At 40.8% G+C, this 21,440-nt stretch overlaps 1 protein-coding gene across 3 annotated transcripts in view; it reads left to right on the top strand.

The window, feature by feature from the left end:
* Positions 1-21,440, top strand: part of LOC117393204 (microtubule-associated protein futsch-like) — a 299,761-nt gene that overhangs the window by 53,847 nt on the left and 224,474 nt on the right. For all 3 annotated transcript variants that reach the window (XM_055232212.1, XM_033991396.2, XM_055232213.1), the window contains 6 exons: positions 4,441-4,577; positions 6,553-6,673; positions 11,059-11,204; positions 18,459-18,585; positions 20,669-20,698; positions 20,793-20,905. In XM_055232212.1, the coding sequence (XP_055088187.1) occupies positions 4,441-4,577; positions 6,553-6,673; positions 11,059-11,204; positions 18,459-18,585; positions 20,669-20,698; positions 20,793-20,905 (674 nt within the window). The remainder of the gene's footprint in view (positions 1-4,440; positions 4,578-6,552; positions 6,674-11,058; positions 11,205-18,458; positions 18,586-20,668; positions 20,699-20,792; positions 20,906-21,440) is intronic.

Below are 21,440 nucleotides of genomic sequence, written 5' to 3'. Positions count from 1 at the left end.
CCACTCAGTGACAGCCTGGATCTTTTCAGGGTCAGCTCTTACTTGGCCCCGCCCCACAATGAAGCCCAAAAAGCTGACCTCCTCTGCGTGAAACTCGCATTTCTCAGCTTTCACGAACAGTTTATTCTCGAGGAGGCGCTGGAGAACCTGGCGAACGTGCTGATGATGCTCCTGGGGGGACCGCGAGAAAATCAAGATGTCATCCAAGTAAACAAAGACGAATCGGTTAAGGAAATCACGGAGCACATCGTTGATGAGGGCTTGGAATACGGCAGGGGCGTTGGTGAGACCGAAGGGCATAACCAAGTATTCGAAATGTCCCAGGGGTGTCTTGAAGGCCGTCTTCCATTCGTCTCCCTCCCTGATGCGCACCAGGTGGTACGCATTCCGCAAATCCAACTTTGAGAAGATGGTCGCACCGTGGAGGGGCGTAAATGCCGAGTCCAGTAAGGGAAGCGGGTATTTATTCTTCACGGTTATATTGTTCAGACCCCGGTAATCAATGCAAGGCCGCAGGGATTTGTCCTTCTTAGCCACAAAGAAGAACCCCGCTCCCACGGGTGAAGTGGACGGGCGGATGATTCCGGCAGCCAGGGACCCACGGATATAGTCCTCCATTGACTCGCGTTCAGGTTTAGACAGGTTATATAGCCTGCTAGATGGTAGTGGGGCACCCGGCAGGAGGTCAATGGCGCAGTCATATGGACGGTGGGGCGGTAAAGAGAGGGCCTTGCTCTTGCTAAAAACCTCCCCCAGGTCGTGATATTCAGCAGGCACCGAGGACAGATTGGGGGTGTCTGGGGACGGATCAGCGACAGGAACGGACCTCCCGGCCGGAGGGAGGGCGGACCGAAGGCACTTGGCGTGGCAATCGGGACTCCAGCCCGAAACTCCGCCCCTGGCCCAATCGAAAACAGGGTTGTGGGCGCGTAGCCAGGGGTAACCAAGGACCAGAGGAGAAGCGGAGGAGGACAGGACATGAAACTGACGGTTCTCTTGGTGGTTGCCGGACAGAATCACGGTGACAGGTTCTGTGATGTGAGTGATGTGCCCCAGAAAACGTCCATTGAGCCCCTGGGCATTTAAGGGGCGTTCGAGGGGCTCCAGGTAGACCCCGAGCTGCTCCGCGACTTGGGCATCAATAAAGTCCCTCTCAGCCCCGGAGTCGATAAGGGCGGAAACGCATAAGGTCTCTGTGCGAACGCACAGGGTGGCGCTGAGCCGCAGTCTATTAGAAGAGTCCAGGATGTGTTGCTCGCCCACCAGTACTCCCAGTGCTACTGGTGGGCCCCCCCTTTTGGCCGAACTGGGCAAGTGACCACATAATGTCCGCGCTCACCGCAGTAGAGGCAAGCCCCGGCCAGACGACGCCTCCGTTGACGCTCCTCGGCCGACACAAGGGTCCTGTCGAGTTGCATGGGCTCATCCGGCGGGGGCGGAGCAGCGCGTGGCTCCGGCGGGACCGGTGACCGGCGTCTCTCTCGGCGACGAGCCCGTAGGCGGTTGTCTATACGGTGAGTGAGGGAGATGAGGGTCCGCAGGTCGGGGGGTTCGTCCCGGGAAACCAATTCATCTTTCAAAGTCTCGTTCAGGCCCCGCACAAACACAGCCCGCAGCGCGCTGTCCGTCCAGTCCAGCTCCGCCGCATGTGTCCAGAATTCAATGGAATAATCCGCTACCGTCCTGGAGCCCTGGCTGAGAGTCAATAACCGGGAGGCAGCATTGTCCTGGTAGTGCGGGTGGTCAAACACCAGCTTAAATGTGGACACAAATTCATTAAAATCCAGGCTATCCACAGACGTCTTCATTAGGCGCGCCTCTGCCCACTGGAGAGCTCTGCCCCGGAGTAATCCACATATATATCGGATCTTGGTGGCCCCCGAGCTGAAACGAGAAGGGCATTGCTGGAACATGAACTCGCACTGGAACAGGAATCCGCGACAGAGGTGAGGTTGTCCAGCATACGGCTCCGGATCCGTGCCTCTCGGCTCCGGGAGGCGTGGCGGCGCTCCAGCTGCAGCAGGCGGGGTGACGAGGAGCGCGGCCACCTGGTGGTTAAGCTGTGCCACCTGCTGGGACAATGTCTGATTTAGCTCCAATAGAGTTCGAATGGATTGTTCATGCTGACCCAGCACCGCCTCGGGGTGAGAGTGCGTGAGGCGGCGCGTCTGGTCCGGATCTGAGCCTGCTTGGTCCATAGTGGCCAGACCGTTCTGTCGTAACGGTGCGGATAGGACCAAAGGATGCAGACCAGAGCAGTTTTAACAGTGTTTATTTACAACGGTGAAAATGCAGTCTTTAAACAGGTCACAAGAGCAGGTACAGGAACCAGGGAGCGGGAGACGGGTCAGGCGGGTGCGGTGCAGGTAGAGGCGGGCAGGACAGGACCAGGACGGGGATAGAAGCAGGTGCGGTACCAGGGCGGGCGGAGCAGACGAAGACCAGAGCGGGGAGCGGGTGACAAACCAGAGACCAGGACCGGACAGGAGACGAGACGAGCAGGAGACGAGACGAGCAGGAGACGAGACGAGCAGGAGACGAGACGAGCTGGAGACGAGACGAGCAGGAGACGAGACGAGCAGGAGACAAGACGAGCTGGAAGCGATACCGGGACTGGAACGTGGAGGCAGGAGCTGGGCGAGTAGAGGCAGGAATCTGGAGGGTGCATAAATCCAAATGAGCATTTGCAGGAAAGTACCATATAACAAAGCTTAGCAAGAAACATTCACGTTTTACACGCGGACGGTCTGGCACCGAGTGTAGACTGCCAAGCCTTCTTGTACTCAGCAGCAGGTGGTGGTGATTAGGCTGATGCACCCCAGGTGTGCACGGGAGGAGTCAGGCACTCCACCCAGCTCCAGACACACAGGTAGGGGAGGGGGAGAGAGCACGGGAGGACAGGGAAACTGACATCATGACACTATTGTGTCATTTATACAAGTTTTTACCCTTGTAAACATTATTGTTGCTAGGTAACAGTTATGAAATTACCCATAGACTGTATAAAGAAGACCCACAGTGTTCAGCCCCAGTCAAATTAGTCAGTCAAACAGTTATAGGGCGAATTTGGAATTCTAACCGTGAGTATCATAGCAACCAAAGAGCCAATCCAGAGTGAAACGGGTGAAGGTAACACCCCTTCCCGCCCACACCACTGGTTTAGCAGGGAGCGGGAACTTATCTGTCAATCAAACCTGTTGCTAGCAGCGACCTCTGGGAAAGAAAGTGCCTGATTTGTCTGTTATTAATGTTCTTATCTTGATTTACAGACACAAAAGCAATAAAATAAATAATAAAAACACGAGGATCATGTAGAGCGGGTCAAGATGAACATTTTAAGACCAAAATGACAAGTCTGACAGCAGCTGTTACAGAGAGAGGAGTGACAGTTTTTTAGTGTAAAGTGAAGCGCTCATGATCACTATCTGTTTGGAATGAAGCGGCTAGCAGGCTAGCTATGTCCATTTATATATAAAGTCTATGGAATTACCTCTATTTATGTAATATCTGCGGCCCGTGTCCAACCAAGAAGTAAAATCTTGAACTTTATCAAAAGTGTCAAATTAGGGAAAACTAGGCAAGATTTATAGTCAAATCATTAACATAGTCAGGTTTTAGTAACACGAGTTGTCTAATGTTTCATAAACGTTTTAAACTTCTTGGGCGACAGTAGCTCAGTTGAGTGTGTGTTCACTGATCCAACGGTTGGTAGTTCAAATCCTGCTCTCAACATAAAACATCATTGGTATAGTGAATGCTATTATTAAAACATAAAATGCAAATGCCACATGTATGAAGTTAAATACAAGGCTTTTGCGCGAATGGACTGAATGAATAATGCTGACTCGACTTCACATCAAAAAGAGATGACCCAGGGTGGGCAAAGCAGCACCTTTCTTTGATATATTGATATAGTTTTGTAAAAATATTCAGGTAAAACATCGAAGTCTGGGGAATATTCATGGATCTATAATAAGAACCGGATAAACTGTCGCTGTCTGAGATCGACTAGTGGCCGCTCCTGGTACTGCAGCTCCAGCCCAGAAATAATTCTCCCATAGAATGTAATGCATTTATATGAGATTAAACTGCCCAGGAGCTAGCCCTGCTCAAAGCCCGTACCAACTCCACTCTATTTAGTCAGATATTCGGTCTCTGATTAGTTAGAAATTATCACATGGTGCACATTTCTGACATCACATGGGCCAGTATCCAGGAAGTAAATCAGAACTGTATCAGTGACCATCGGTTTAAGATAAGATGCCTTTATTAGTCCCACAGTGGGGAAATTCCAGAAAACATAAATGGCCTTCCCCCTCGGGAATCGAACCCGTGACCTGAGAACATGTGTCCCAGTGCGTTACTGTGGAGCTATAGATGCATGTTAGTGGTATAAAAGTGTGAGCTGTATTTTCATACATCTGTCCTGTCTGTGCTCAGGCTGTGGTGTTTGAGAAATCATGCTTTGAAGGCCCCTGTCTGGAGACCGAGACAGACGTGTTCTGCTTTGGAGAAGAGGAGGGGGGGCAAGACACCACCCTGCAGTGCATCGGCTCACTCAAGATACTGGGAGGATTGTGAGTACAGATACACTCTATGGGCAGAAAATACTAACTGATATGTGTAGTGTGAGGTAGATTACTGTGGAAAAGTACTTTGTTTAGTGAGTACTGAGCACTCCTTTTAAAAATAAACTCATACATTTTCATACCAATGAGAAGCTTCAAACAATTCAACTGTATTTTATGTTATTCTACAATTGTCTAATGGAATGTTCAGCATTAGAACATTAAACACGACCAGACCAAGTCAAAGGTCAGATCTACGGAATAGTGAGCCTAATAATATGTTTTTCAATTATTTTCTTAATGATAAAAATACATGGGATGCAATAAAAGCAAGGTGGATAAATTAAAAGTCTTTAAAACATGAAAAACAGAAGCAGTTCATTTTAAACAAGTTGCAGCGGTCCAAACTTGTTCCTCTCTTACTTCCAGTACAAGCATCCACATTATCCACAACAATGAGTTTATAAGCTCTATTCAAAACAAACCGGAGCTTACATTGTCATCACAGTAAAGCTTACGTCAGCTAGCATTCTAACACACACTTCCTGGTTATTGGACAATAAATAACAGTATAATTAGAAGCATACAGCATGCAGTGGACTTGTTTCGACCTCAAGAGCAGCTTATGCAATATATCTGTACTGAGGCAAGACACGTTTTTATGAAATACATGGAGAAAAAAATCGGGTACAGGACCTTTAATGCCATATTGTGGAGCATTGTCCTCAGTTCAACCAACAAGTAAATAAATAACAGAAATATAGTAAAAGATTGTGCTGCGTCCTCCGCCAAATGGGGCTTGAATGCTGTGTAGCTCCCCTCTGAGCGCGAGCACATCGACACAAAGCTTGTCTCCTCACGAGCAATAAAACATTTTACACAACGCGTCTGAACTCACTGCCCTCTCTCCACTTTGTTAAACTTTTCAGATGTGGAGTTACAAGTTTCCAAATAAGCTTTTTCTGTGTTTAAATGGTGTAATGCACAGAACTGTCCTAGAGTCGCACAAATGAAAAGTCAGTGCTAGAAAGTGGCAAGAGAGGTTTTTTGTTTTTTTTTCTTGCACTATTGTACTTTTGTGGTGGAGTGTCCGTCACCATGGAGATGTTATTGCTCTGCCTGGAATTTACCATAGTGTGGCATTAAAGTGGGACTAAACACCTTGACTCCGCCCACAACCGTATTTCAAATAGAGCAGCTAATGTGGGCAGTATCTGGAGCACTAATGTTGACAGACTGACAAAATCGCGCCAAACGCCTTTCATTAGTGGCACATTTTTGCATTTGAGGGCAGATGTTTCAAACTTGTTCATCAAAATTTGTAGTCGTGTGAAATGTGCCGTGAAAACATTGGACTGTAATAATTGGATTCAACATTCACATTTTAAACGCATCCAGAAGAATTGACAATAGGTCTGTCACAATTTTGGCTATGTGATGAGATTTAAGCTGTAAAAGGTCAATTTAATAACTTTTATTTCTCATTGCAGGTGCAAACTAACAAGTAAAGTGTTTAATTTGGCTGTTTATTTATTGCAGCTCATGATTTTTTAACAATATTGTAGATTTAAAATAGTTTTTGTGGTCTAAATCTGTCAGTAGCATAAATGATTTTCAATATTATCGTTTGCTTATATATTACTATATTTACTTCAGCAATATATCACACTTCAAGATATGTTATCGTGACAGAAAGACTGGTACGGTCCTATTAACTAACAAACTAATGCAAGTATATCAGAACATGTTTACACAGATTCAACTACAGGGTTAACAATCTTTTATGCAGAATAAGACAGGAGATAGTCGTTTGTGGAGGAAATGATCATACTTCAAAAACTGCAGCCTTTGTGATTTGCTCATTTTGTCCATCCATATTGTAATTTCGATTTGATTGTGATTTATCTTGCAGGGCATGTTAAGTGTTTTGTGTCTTAAGATTTTAGGTTGCTTGAGTAACGTTGTTTCATATGTGTGTCCTCAGATGGGTGGGCTACAGCGAGCCTGGCTTCGAGGGGCAGCAGTACATTCTGGAGGAGGGGGAGTACCTGGACTGTAAGGACTGGGGAGGAGCTGAGATCCTGTCTCTACGACCCATCATGGCTGTAAGTACTAAGTATATGGTCACAAAATGATAAAACATGATGAGATGGAGAACAGGGGCCTATAAACTTAGAGACTTTTGAGAAGAATCGTGTTTGTGATTAATGAAAATGTTTATTACACATTAAAGATAACATAGTACAATTTAAAAGATAAAAAAATAATAGTATCTTTAATTCAGCTGCACAACTATCTGAAAAAGATCAAATGCATATCAGTTTTGATCTTAGCTTTAGCATTGATTAGTAGTTAGTTCCTCTATGTCTCTTTTCTGGTGGGCCACAAGCTTGAAATGTTGAGGATTTCTTGCCATCGCTGTCATTTTGAAACTACATATCTAAACACATAGAGTTTTTACTTCCTAAATCCTAAACGTCTGCTACATTTTCTTTCGCTGGTAACATTTTAAAATACACCCGTTCTTCATTCATTCTGTTGTTAGCAGCAGTGTGCACGGTTCCTAATGAGAGCCTCTCAGAGTCTGGGAGCACTCAGCCCCATCAGCGCTGAGTACTGCAAAAACACATCGAATATCACTTTGTCTGCACAAGAACAGCAAAATTGCCTAGATGTCAAAATATTATCAACAGTTTTAAAGTTGAACGGGAGGAAAGCTTTTGAAAATAATGATTGCTCGAAGATAGGGCTGTGTGTTTCATTTGATTCCATCTAATTATTGCTCCATTCACAGGCCTGCACAGTAATGGGACTGTATGTAAGACTTTGATTTAAAATGACAAAAACCTGACTTGTGTCCGTAGATATGAGGTTAACATGTTTAAATCAAATATGGCTTTTAATGATAACTGTTTTGATGCTGATTTATTCTTAATGACAAAAACATCGGACATGATGGTTAAGTTGTTTATGTTATAATTTGGTGTTTTGGTTCAAGACAAATATCTAATCAGAAAGCAGAATGAGCCTCACACGAGTCTCTCATTTGTGTTGTCAGTTTCAATGATGAAGTCCAGTTGGTTTAAACCTTAAATACCTCTCTCTGATGTGAATGGTCACTATCTAAACCCCAGCACCTGCAGACAGTCATGACTCAGTGCTAGTGCAGCCTTTGCAGCTCAGTGAGTGAATTCTGGAGTTTCTTTCACATGAGGCCTGTCCATAAATTGAGAGTGAGACACACTTGTATGTGTCTCTATCTGCTGGTCAAGGCTCTGGACGCACAGGTTGTGATTGTAATATTTTTTAAAACTATAACAGCGCAGGCTACATAAGTTCCTTTAACTATATTTAATTAGCATTTTTTTGTGACAGATGAGAGAGAATTGTCTTTTTCCAGTTCTGAGGACACCCTGTTTTCATGTTTTTCTAATTCTGACTTGGTTTGGTGGGATAATACCTGTGCTAAATATTTATCATAGTTTTACATGAGTTAAGTGACAGCTTGTTGAAAAGAGTTCACATGAAAGGTACAAAAATGCAGGAAGTAGCGCTGAGTTCTAGTGAGTCCTGAAACTGAATCCCTCTGCCCTCTGTGTCAACAACAAAACTCCATCTAAAATGCAGGGACAGGTTATGCACAATGAAGGCATTTTTCTGACAGTTTAAACGTTCATTTAACAAAATAAAAATTGCCATTTATTTTTATTAGTTTAATCATAACTAAGCATTTTTTGACCCTTGTTTACATTATGTTTGCGAAGGTCGCAGTTATGGACCTACCTCTATATATGTCACATCTGCGGCCTGTGTCCAATCAGGAAGTAAAATTATAAACAACACAAACAACACTAAGCACATTTTTAGTAAAATCTTAAATCTAAAGGTGTTAGCTATGTTTTAGTGAAATTAGTACTTTAACCTTTGTGTGTTCCTCCCAGTAGAGTTACACTGAAGTTCCTCTGGGATGAGTTTGTTAAAAATAGAGCCCCAAACAAATATGTTATATGTTAGGAACTTCTTTCGTACATATCTTTCATACAAAAATGAACTACTGGCCTGATTTTCAGCACATGAGCAACATTTTTACTTAATTATTTTTCATTTTTCAATTTATTTTATTTTATTTTCTATTTTTTAGTTTTTATGTATTTGTTTATTTATTTTTATTTTGTATTTTTTCTTTATAGATGTTTTAGTTTTTTATTTATTTTATTTTATTTATTTATTTTTGTAGTTTAGTAGAAGTTTCAAGACAAGATGGATATTTGACACTCCACTCCCTGCTCTCAGATCCACGTGTGGCCTGTACTTGTGTGTTTAGTCCACATGTGCAGACCTGACAGGGCATCTGATTGTTTTCTCTGCTCTCACGACATAGCTCACCTGTTAGTCACTGCTTTTAGAAGTGGTATGTTTAGAGCTAACTAGGCCTTGGAGCTTAAGCGCTAATGTGTTCTAAGGTTCAGAGACGGGTCAATAGACGCTTTCTGCACAGCAAATTTTAGATGGATGGATCTGTTGTTTACACTCAAATTTCAATAAAACATTTGACTGCAGAGGGGGATTGTAAATACCGACATTTGCTCTGTTTTGGTCTGGTACTTAAAGAAGGGGGTGTTATGCAAAATCTACTTTTTAGAGCTTTCAACCACGTTAATATCCCCCATCAAAAACATCAAGGACTTTTATATTTCATCCATGCACGTTAAACATATTAAAGCAGGATAGAAAACAATACACTACAACTTCACTAACCTGATGTGGTGTGCAGTAGTTTCATTACTGGGATGCGCTCTGATTGTGTTGTGACAGCGCTCTGAAGGGGGAGTGACTTAGCGTATGGAGCAAAATAACCCGAAACTTATAAAACATGTTAATACTTTGATTGTTTCGGTGAATATAGCATTTTCAAAACAATAAAAGGTAAGATGGTGATCTAAATATGTTATGTGTTAGCGGTTAATACCCTAGAGAAGTAAAATACCCCCTCTGTACTAAATTATGAAACATTTTTGGACACTACTGTGCACTATAGAGGTTACAAAAGGTTTATGGGGGTATTCCATCAAAGTCACTTCACAAGTCTGGGCTTACCCTAAAATCCTAGGCTAAAACTAGCTTAACCTCCAGCTCCAAAAGTCATTGAAACACAGGTGTGTAAGTGCACGTGCTGAAACTTTTGATTATACTGTTTCTTTACACATTTTTGGAGACAAATATGAGAAAACACTCAAGGGGCTGTGGTATGTGGTCAGATCCATAAAGATACAACTACACAAAAATACATGACAAGATCCATCAATCAGTACAAACAGAAATACACATGAAGCTTAACGCAGACATGTTTTCTTTATGTTTTGTCTTTACTCTTAAACTAAACATATGAAGAGTTAATAATAGAAACACATCCATTGAGTTTAAAGGTCCTATATTACACGAAACTGACTCATGTCTTTTAGTCATGTTCTAATGCTGTTACCTCCTCAAAAACAGACCTGGAGTTTTGTTTTGTTTCATTCATACATGTTTGAGTACAACAACATCTACATCTCCACATCTCAAAATGCTTTGTTCCACCTTGTGATGTCATGAAGTTTTCAACTTAACAGCTACCGTTTAACTTTAGTTCAGTAGAGATTGGTAACTCCAGAGCTGAATTTATCCAAATGATTCTAGTGAAAGTGTATGGAGTTATAAAAACACTGTATTACCACATGATGACATCAGAAGGTGGAGCAGAGTTTTTTTCAATTTGAGAGAAGAGCTCAGGCTAAATATGCAGGATTTGTGTGTTAAACATGTGTGAATGAAACAAAACATAACTTCTACATGTTTGATGTAGAGTCTGATTTTTTTTTTGAATAATCGCTACTAAGTACAGGGAAGTGGGTGGGGATAGGGGATAGGTGGAAACTGATTTTTTGAGCACTCAAGTTTTGAATGCAGGACAACACAGGATTACTCAAGCATGCGTGAGTAAATTGAAACAACTCTGAGTAAGATAATGACAAGGGAACAAGACTAAAAGCTTGTTTTTGCACAATATGGTCCTTTTAAAAGAAAATACCAAATGGAATTGTAGTGATTCAGAAACAGATTTTTTTTGGTTTTGTTTAATTCACATTGCTCCGAGGCCTGTCATGATTTTTGGGATTTTTGGGAATTTTAATCATAATTTTTGATTTAACATGAAAATATTACATTTTGTTTTTTTATCTGTTGCAGCTTGGGCCTTTTAATGTTACTACATATAAAACGTTTTTTGTGTCAGTGACATAAAGTAGTTTCAATATTATCGCTTATTGCAATATTTCTCTGTAGCCATATAGTGTGTGTTATCATGACAGGCCTAATTATTGCAGCTCTATAAAGAACAATTGCAGGCTGTTTATACAGACAGAGCTGAGGAGTATCTGCAGGAAACCACCCGGGCACAGAGAGAACATGCAAATGAGTAGATTGTCAGATTTGTCTCTTTTTGTTGCAGGATTTCATCTCTCCTCACCTGAAGATGTTCAGCGACAGAGATTTTGGAGCTTTGGGAGTAAACATTGACCTGACCGTGCCTGTGATAAACCTGGACGAGACTGGCTACGGACTCAAAACGCAGTCCGTGGACGTGCTCAGCGGAGTGTGAGTACTGCTATGCTAGCTGCTTGGGCTGTGCAACTACATTATACATTATACAACATAACCCCTCGTTTATCGTGGGGTTACGTTGTAAAAATAACCCGCAATAGGTGAAATCCGCGAAGTACTCAGCTTTATTTTTTACACTTATTCTATATTTTTGCAGTTGTAAAACCCCCACACAGGCATTAACATTTTCTCACATTTCTCTCTTATTTAATTGATTAATAGTGACTCAGGCGTATTTCACAGTTCCTCTGATCGTTCCTCTTCTGTAAACAAATATACAGGCAACGGGATACACAGGAAAAGAACAATAAAACACCAAGATATCCTGTCTAGCTAGTATTAAATGCCAGGGAGAAGAGGTGGGTTTTCAGTCTAGTCTTAATTAAAGACTGAGAGGATCAGGCAGAGGGCGCTGCTCCAGAGTCTTACACTGCATCATCAGCGGTATAATACTCCCTACAACAGAAGCATAGCCAGACTGGACAGGACTAGACTGGACTCGACATGAACCCTGATGTCTTAAGGGTTCGTGTCTCTGGGTGCTGGGTCCTCCTCCTGATCACGCCTCTTCTCTTCAACTCTCGGACTACAACTATTTATTCTACAACAGTGAAGATTTGTTGAACATTAAGTATTATGTTTGAACCCTCAATTCTATATTTATCTATATATTATACTATTTATTTATTTTTATTTTTTTTGCTTTTTTGTTGTGTTTATTGCACTGAACAAACATCCTTACTAAGAGCTGGCTTGCATCTACACGAACCTGACTCTTATTGGCCTTCCACAGTATGGCACATTCAGGAGCACAATGAAAAAACTACTTTTGTAAAACCTTGAATATAATAATGTTTTTGTGAAATCCGCCGTCTAACCTCTCTTATGCACTTCAAGATCTTTCCCATGCACTTACACATGAAATACTAAAGCTCAGGTGCCAAGAAGGAGAAAAGTGCCTGTGTAATACTTCATATAAGAGGCTATTGAAATGTCAGATGTTCACTGTAACATATACGGTGACAGTGTATAATTATGGAGCATACAGTTCATGTTATTATGACATTCATAGTATTATGGGCTTCAAACCCACAAAAGGCTTTCACACTGAGGTCTGGAAGGATTTGTCTGTGGGTACATTCTTTCTGCAGTAGGCTACGCTATAGTTAAGTGTTTTTTCTTAAAGGTGTATATGCTACAAAGACAGTGGCATTATTAAAGCCCCAGTATGTAACGTTTTTGCCAAAAAATAGACTAGAATAAAAGCATGTTTTATCTTGGTTATGTTTATATCACTGAACAGTCTCGTATCTCCACAAACCTGAGTCTTATTTGGCCTGGAGGAGGACCTCTTCCTACTTGTTTTCATAGAACCGTTGTTCCTTTGGCTATAATATTCCACAGTATGGCATAAAGGCTATCTGTTTCCATCGGTGAATGTAGAAAGTATGGTTTTAACTTTCTTTTTCCATAGAATCATACAGGTGATGTGCCACCTCCAGATAGTTACATACTATACCTTTAACTTTACGGTTGCCAGGTAACAATTATGGAATTGCCAATGAATCTATGAATCAGCCCTTCTGCAAAAATGAGCTTATCAAAGAAAAGAGAAGTGGATAGTGAGCATGAGTGGACAACAAAATATTTTTTCACTGAAATCTGATCAAAGGCTGTATGCCTAATATGCCAAGAAACTGTTGTGGTTTTCAAAGAGTACAATATCAGCTGTCACTTTGCTACGAAGCATGTCAACTATGCTATCAAGTAGTCAACACAGGAACAGGCAGCTACGGCTCAGAGGTTGGCAGCCAATTTACAGACTTAGCAACATTTTTTTTACTGGCAAACAGTGATTCAAGAGTCAAGTACCAGGGCAAGTTTTTTGCTGGCATTTAAATTAGCAAAAGCTAGCAAGCTTTTCACCATTTTTTTTTTTAAATAATGCATTTGGAAAACAATTTGTACAATGAGCCTTACATATTCATGCTTTGCCACATGTTACACATGTTACACACACACCCACACACCCCACACACAGATACATATACATATACATATATATATACATATACATATACACACAACGGGGAAAAATTTGACGGAGGGGCTGTACCAGGATATAATATATATATATATATATATATATATATATATATATATATATATATATATATATATATATATATATATATATATATATATATATATATATATATATATATATATATATATATATATATATATATATATAATATCCTGGTACAGCCCCTCCGTCAAATTTTTCCCCGTTGTGTGTGTCAAAAGCTTGCCCACCCCTGGATTAGGGCCTAGGGTGGACATTCAGACACAGCCACAATAATGTTAACTATGTTTTAGAATCTAAAATATCATCAGCATCTAAAATTTAGATGATTTCAATGCACTTGTACATGAAATACCAAATCCGTTTTATGTAAGAGGCTATTAAAATGACAAAGGTAGAACATATCCTGGGAAACCTTAACATGTTGATTCTAACGTTTGTGCTGACAGGGTATAATTATGAAGCATACAGTTCATGTTATTATTAGATTGATAGTATTTTTATGAACTTGAAGCCCACAAAAGGCTTTCACACAGAGCTTTTGACACTGAGCAGGGATTTGTTTGTGTCACATTCTTTCTGCAGTGGAGTTAAGTGTTTTCTCTTAAAGGTGAGTATGCTAGCAGCCCCACCCCGCTAACAGGCCCAGACGAATCCCGCAGATACACAGATATGGAACCACTCCCAAATTCCCATTGCCACATGTTTTTCACAATGCAACTGTAAAACTCCAGTTGCAGTCACAGAAGTGGAGGACGTCCAAGTTTTAGAAAGCCAATTGGATAATTATTTTTGACTGCAGATATGTAAACAGGATGAGAGTGTTTTGGGATTTTGTTTTCAATGTGGTTTAGTTGAGTTTGTTGGTATTATATGTACGACAAACAAGGAAAAGTAACTCACTTTTGCCAGCAGAGGGCACAAAGACTGCTGGCACTAGGGTTGTCAAAAGTATAGAAGATCAGATACTAATCGATACTAAAACTAGTATCTAAACTAGATACTCATTTGAGCAGGTATCAATACTAATCGACTTTTTTCATATCGAGACTAAAAAAGTCTTAGTCCACTTCTGTATACAGTTTATGGTGGACCACTGATTAGTTTTGTAATGAAGTTTAAAATTATAGTATCATGACAACACTAGCTGGCGTATTAAACTTGTTTATGGTATAGTAAAAGAAAAATATTAAATCTGTCAACTGGACAAAAAGTTGTAGGAGTGAAGACCTTTCGCTGCTCATCCATCTTCAGTTCTGGTCAGATTACTGCTGGACACTGCCTTATATCTGAATGGAGGAGCTAACTACACTGAAACTAAACTTCTGTACCATAATGTGATGCTGTTGAAGCCTTCATGCTCACTGTTTTTGGAGGAAAAAATACAAAAAATTGAGGAACAAAATAAGCACTGAGCAGTGGGCATGTGTAAGGGTAGGTGTGAACGTACATTTGAGTACATGGAAGTAAAGTTCTATTGGGTTCACAGTTCATAGGCGTATATGTTTACTTGAATCTATAGTTTTGAATAATTTTGAAATAAATATCCAATTCACATTTTTCTGACAAGTTTTCTATTTGCATAAGACTTTAACAGTTTGAATTCTGAACAAAGTGCACATTTTAAACACATCCAGGAGCGTGGCATCTGAACTGACAAACTAATCCAAGAATTCCATCCATTTCAGAAAATGTCTGTGAGTAAAAAGTGCTAACCTTGTAGTTTAGACTGACAAGGTTAGCAGATTTTACACAGACTAAGACAGGATATTTAGTCATGTGCAGATGAAAACGTTAAATAATTGCGCACTCATAAACCCGTTCTCCAGGTGCCCCTCGCTCGGTCACAAACATGCAGACTCCACACCTGCCTTGGCTCAGATTTTGAATAGACCAGATGTTTGGAGAAGAAAGAGAAAAAGCGAGCTCCTTCTGACAGTGCATCGCGGAATACTCACAAAGAGGAATGTGCACCACTAGGGCCCAACGGTTAATTGAAACCACAGTTTAAAGTGGGACTAAACACCTAAACTCCGCCCACAGCCACATTTCAGATAGAGCTGCTAAAGTGGGCGGGGTCTGGAGGACTAAAAGGGGAGAGTGAGGGGGGAAGAGGGGTCGAGTCTAGAGGTAGAAGGAACGGCATGATTGGTCTAGCAGGTATCCACACTTCAAACTCCGCCCCTGCAGCCAGGTGTTTGTGATCAGAAACAGGGCAGTCTTGTGTGATGTCACCAACTACTTGAAATCGCAGAGACCACTGGAGGCCGCACACGCTTAGAGCTTCGATTTAGACGTTTTTAACCAGAAAGCTGCAAATATAACTCGTTTAGAAAAGTAGATAATGCTATTCATCACCTTACACACAGTTTAGTATCAAAAAAGTGGATTTAGTTTAGTTCCACTCGTAATATTTCATGTAATATTTTCAGCCAAAATATCAGATTCTTATATTAGTTTAGCAGCGCAGATTTCAGTCTCCTCTTAAATTTGAATGCTGCTGGAGAGTTTTGACTGTGACCTGTGAACTGTATATTGATTTATTTAAAAATGTATTATTTATTCGACGAGTGCAGACTTTTTAAATAGTATTTTTATTTGTCAGTTGTCAATTGTGGTCCGTATTTAACGTGGAGGTATACTGTGGATAATTATCGAAACAATCAACTAATAAACAAAATAATCTCTAACATATGCTATAGGAACAGACAGATGGGTAGAGCAGTCAAGAGTTATTCTCATGGCAGAGTAATGTTACATCAAAATAATATTACTGAAGTAGAAGTACAAAGCATAAAGATATTACTCAAGTAAAAAAGGGTTTGGGAAAGTACTACTCAATTAAGAGTAACTGTCAGGATGTAACATCTGATTTATACTTTGAAGTTAATGTAATTGAAAGGACAAAATGTTAAATAATGCACAAAATCAACTATTTTCAAACAGCAAAATTTTCAAACTAAATCATATCTGAAGGAGCTGCAAGAAACACAAATATTCAAATCATTTCATATTGTCGACATAAAGCTTTTGTCACACATGCTGTTTCTTCAATAAAATATTACTCAAGTAGGAGTAAAAGTATGCTGCAAGAAAAGTACTCTGAAAATTCCCACCTCTGGTAACAAAGACTTTAAACTACAAAGGCATGACATGAACACAAACCATAATGGGCCAAACGTGCACATTTTCACTCTGAATCGTGTTGTGATCTGAGGTAGGCCTGAATTTGGAACTAATTTAAGCTAACGACTACCTGGCTGTGTTTGTGATTGGCTTGTTCTCTAGTTTGACCAAATGAAGCACTGCTCTCTCAGAATAGAAGGCTCTCTTTGCGCTGAAATAATGGCTTGTTGTGGATCCAAACCTGTTAGTGCTAGTGTGTGGTTAAGTGTTTTTCCATGTAAGGAGCCCTCCCAAGGCAGTGCGGCTCTGCTAATTATGGGAAAGACTCAAATAATGTTATTGTGCAATGTTAGGTAGCGAGCCAAAAGCGTGCGTCTGCAGCCAAACTCAGTGAATCCTTATACCCACAAGATGCAGTGTAGATAAAGGCATTCATATTTTAACTTTCTGCTTGTTCACTTTTCCTGTGAACTCGCCCATCAGGCCTGGAGCGGTGGACACAAGAACCCAGATTAACTTCTTTGTAAAGAACAGAACAAGAGGTAGTCTAGTTAGAAGGCTGGTCAGGCTCAGTTTTGTGCTGGCTCTTCGCCTCCCTGCCCTGGGACTCTGCCACTAGTGATGTGATGTTTGTGAATGAGTTGGCTCTTTTGGACGATTCCTTAATGTGACTGTTTAGAACCAGATCTCATTTTTTAAAAAGAAACAAATTTTTTTCTTTCTAATTTGTGTGCATTTTAAGGCTGGGTAAACACACGCCCACTCTCAGCCTTGGTCAAACTAATCTCTGTGATTAGTTTGTCGATTAAATGAGTTCTCAGTTTGGCTTTTGTCATATAAATAAATTTAGAGACAGTCTTTTGAACGGCTCTTTGAAATGAAGGGAACCAGGAGATTTGTATCCCACAAAGGAGTTAGAAGTCTCATCACTACAGCCCACCTCGCTCCAAAAAACAACACAAGCTAGTGCCAAACCAGGTCTAAACCAGGTCTAAACCAGGTCTAAACCAGGTCTAAACCAGGTCTACAACAGGACTAAACCAGGTCTAAACCAGGTCTAAACCAGGTCTACAACAGGTCTACAAGAGGTCTACAACAGGTCTACAACAGGACTAAACCAGGTCTACACCAGGTCTACACCAGGTCTACACCAGGCCTACACCAGGGCTAAACCAGGTTTACACCAGGTCTAAACCAGGAATAAACCAGGACTAAACCAGGTCTAAACCAGGACTAAACCAGGTCTAAACCAGGTCTAAACCAGGACTAAACCAGGTCTAAACCAGGTCTAAACCAGGTCTACAACAGGTCTACAAGAGGTCTACAACAGGTCTACAACAGGACTAAACCAGGTCTACACCAGGTCTACACCAGGTCTACACCAGGCCTACACCAGGGCTAAACCAGGTTTACACCAGGTCTAAACCAGGAATAAACCAGGACTAAACCAGGTCTAAACCAGGACTAAACCAGGTCTAAACCAGGTCTAAACCAGGACTAAACCAGGTCTAAACCAGGTCTAAACCAGGTCTAAACCAGGACTAAACCAGGTCTAAACCAGGGCTAAACCAGGACTAAACCAGGACTAAACCAGGGCTAAACCAGGGCTAAACCAGGACTAAACCAGGGCTAAACCAGGACTAAACCAGGACTAAACCAGGTCTACACCAGGACTAAACCAGGACTAAACCAGGACTAAACCAGGTCTAAACTCCAACAAAAAGGTGAGAGTGACTAAATAAAAGAACAGTTGGCTAGTGACTGTAACTTTATATGTGAGAGATTTGTTTAGGAGCGCAGATCTGTGCTGTTGTAGTTCAAACTAATGTCAGCTCTTTCTAGTCTTTCTTGTTTTAAAATAAAAATCAGATTAAAGAATAGCTTCAGACAGAGCAGTGCCTACAGTTAGCATCACACTTCCATAAACCATACCTGGCCAGTGTTTAAAATGAGGACTAAACCTGACATAATCACATCTGCATGAGACAGTATCTATTTGCATCATGTCCCTCACCTGTCCATCATGTCTCCTGCAGCTGGGTGGTGTTTGAGGAGCCGGGCTTCAGTGGAGAGAGCTTCCTCCTGGAGAAGGGTCAGTACGGAAGCCCGGAGGACTGGGGCTCAACGCGGGCCACCATCGCCTCAGCCATGCCTGTAGTCCTGGTGAGTCCTGTGTGGAAACAACCTGCATATACATCAGAAAAATCTAAATTGTATTTCTTTAACCCCATAATTGACTTTTTCATGATTAATGTAAAGACTCTGTACCTGATTTCTTCCCATGTATTTGTGAGCATGTAAGCAACTCTTGAGGTCAAAATGAAGCGTTGTACTGTCCAAAATCAGGAAGTACGTGGTTAGCATTATGGTAAAACTTTGCTGTGGTCTCTAAAAGTTGTGAAAACTGCTTTTAAACTTATTGTGGTGAATAATTAGGATGCTCTGAATGCATAAGTGAGGAATATGTTTTGACCACCGCAAAAAGTTTAAAATGAACTTTTTCACGTTTTTAAGACAGTAAACTTGACTGACTTGCTATAGCTATTAAATAATATCCCAGTTCATGATTTGTAGTGATGGTGTAAAGCAGAAGTGAGACAGCGTTGCCCTTAAACATTTGAACAGTGGAACAGATTTGTCATGAGACTCCACTGCAGCAATGAGTCACAGGCACATGGGTTTGGTTAGAGTGTATTCAAAATCAAACAAACAGACAACATGACACACCGAATGCCCTCAAATAACACTAGCATTCACAAATAAAAGCTAACAGGGGTCCTTAAATGTCTTATTACAGCTGCTTAAAGAGGGTATTTTACTTCTACTGGGTTAACTGCTGACACATAACATATTTAGATCACCATGTTTCCTTTTATTGTTTTGAAAATGCTATATTCACCAAAAACAACGTAGTAATATGTTTAATAAGTTCCAGTATCTTTTTGACACTCCCTTTGCTCCCCATGCTGAGTCAATCCCCCTTCAGAGCGCTACCACGTTACAAAATCTGCATTTTTGACAAGGGAACAATGTTATAAAATGATAGAAAGCTCCAAAAAGTTGATTTGACCCCTTCTTTAAGTCCTTTCAGATCAGTTTTGTGGTTTACAACAAACTCGTGTAAATTCTGGGCTACTTTTGTGTTATACTTCATTTGGGAGTACCAGGGAAAAACATGATTTCTTTAATATCTTGCATTTTATGTTTAGCTAAACCTCATAGTCTCTTGTTCATTCAGTTTGCAGGCATGAGTCACCTCTAACTTGACCTTTTGACCTGGAATAGCTCGCTCATAAAACCCTAATATTATTTTGAAAGGAAATATGTTGATGGAGGTCAGACGTTGGCCTTGCTGTTGGATGACTGATTCTTTATATCTCTAAAAAAAACATTGATTTTGTGTTGAGTTTGATAAAGTTTGTAAAATGAAAGAATTTTTAAATCTGTGCTGAGACAAAAGTCTAGTAAAATTCTTTATAGTTAGATGCAAACCGGACACAACGGACTTATTTTGACCTCAAAAGCTGCTTATACAATGTGTCTGTACTGAGGCAAGACACGTTTTACTCAGATACATGAATAAAACGGGGACAGGTTTGTTAAGTACCAAGTCTACATTTAGGGAACGTGGTTAGTTATTTAAAATGATAAAATATATATCATAGTTACGCACAAAAAATGTAAAAAAAAAACAACAACAAACAAATAAGAGTGCATTTTACTCTAGTATAAGTGCATTTTACTCTAGTATAAGTAAAAATGATGATGTCAGGAAACTATGAAAAAGTACAATGTCTTCAGTAAGGTACTCTTTTGTAAGTAGGGTTGCCAAAAGTATTGAAAACCTAATACTAATACTAAAACTATATACTCATTTGCGCCGGTATTGATACTAAAACGTCAGATACAGAAATGAACCTTTCCTGAATATGTTTATAATGAGCTTGAGCTGTGTCAGAACAAGTATTGCAAGGATTACACAGATATAAGGACACATGGGAATAGAAAAGAAAGTACTACCAAAAAAATCACATTCTATTGGCTAAATAAAGTGTTTTTATTATCTTTGTAGTATCGAGTATCAAGTCTATCCCTTAGTATCAAAGTCAAATTGCATTTTTTGTATCTTTGCTGAACAGTGTCACCAATTTTGTTCTTTCCTTTAACACTATAAAAAGCTGTTCAATATTTGTGCTTTCATGGACGTAATATTCACACAATCATCTCTCTCTGTTTTCATCTGCAGGAGAATTTCGAGACCGCAGCCAAGTTCAAGGTTTGTTTTTGTTCGTTCTTTTTACACTACTCCTGTGACTCATTCTCAGATTCGTCATATTCCTCATGTTTCTCTTTGTCGTGGTGGTCATCAGGTGCAGCTGTTCCCTGAAGCGGACTTCTGTGGTTCTGCCCTGGTACTGGAGGACAGTGAAGGCTGCCTGCCCCCAGGTTTCTCTGTGGGCTCCTGTAAAGTCCTGGCTGGGAGGTGAGTACCTATTAAAGCGGACCTATTCTGCAAAATCAATTTTACAGAATAGGTCTACTTTAAGTATCTTGTCTATTTCCGTTTTGTTGCATGAAGAACAGGCACAGAGGCACAGGGATTGGGTAGATTTTTATTGTCGGTTACAGCTAAACACTCGGGTTAAAGACAGCGTCCAGCAAAATTCAAAGCTGTGTCAAGTGAGTAGTGAGTGCAGAGTCTTGTGTAGAGTCTAGTATAGAGTCTAGTATAGAGTCTAGTGTAGAGTCTTGTGCAGAGTCTTGTGCAGAGTCTTGTGCAGAGTCTTGTGCAGAGTCTTGTGCAGAGTCTTGTGCAGAGTCTTGTGCAGAGTCTTGTGCAGAGTCTTGTGCAGAGTCTTGTGCAGAGTCTTGTGCAGAGTCTAGTGCAGAGTCTTGTGCACAGACTTGTGCAGAGTCTTGTGCACAGACTTGTGCACAGACTTGTGCAGAGTCTTGTGCACAGACTTGTGCACAGACTTGTGCAGAGTCTTGTGCAGTCTTTAAGCTAGCCGGTGCGC

The sequence above is a fragment of the Periophthalmus magnuspinnatus genome, chromosome 24, assembly GCF_009829125.3.
Source record: "Periophthalmus magnuspinnatus isolate fPerMag1 chromosome 24, fPerMag1.2.pri, whole genome shotgun sequence".
Lineage (NCBI taxonomy): Eukaryota > Metazoa > Chordata > Actinopteri > Gobiiformes > Gobiidae > Periophthalmus > Periophthalmus magnuspinnatus.
This window is presented reverse-complemented; position numbering and strand designations above follow the sequence as displayed.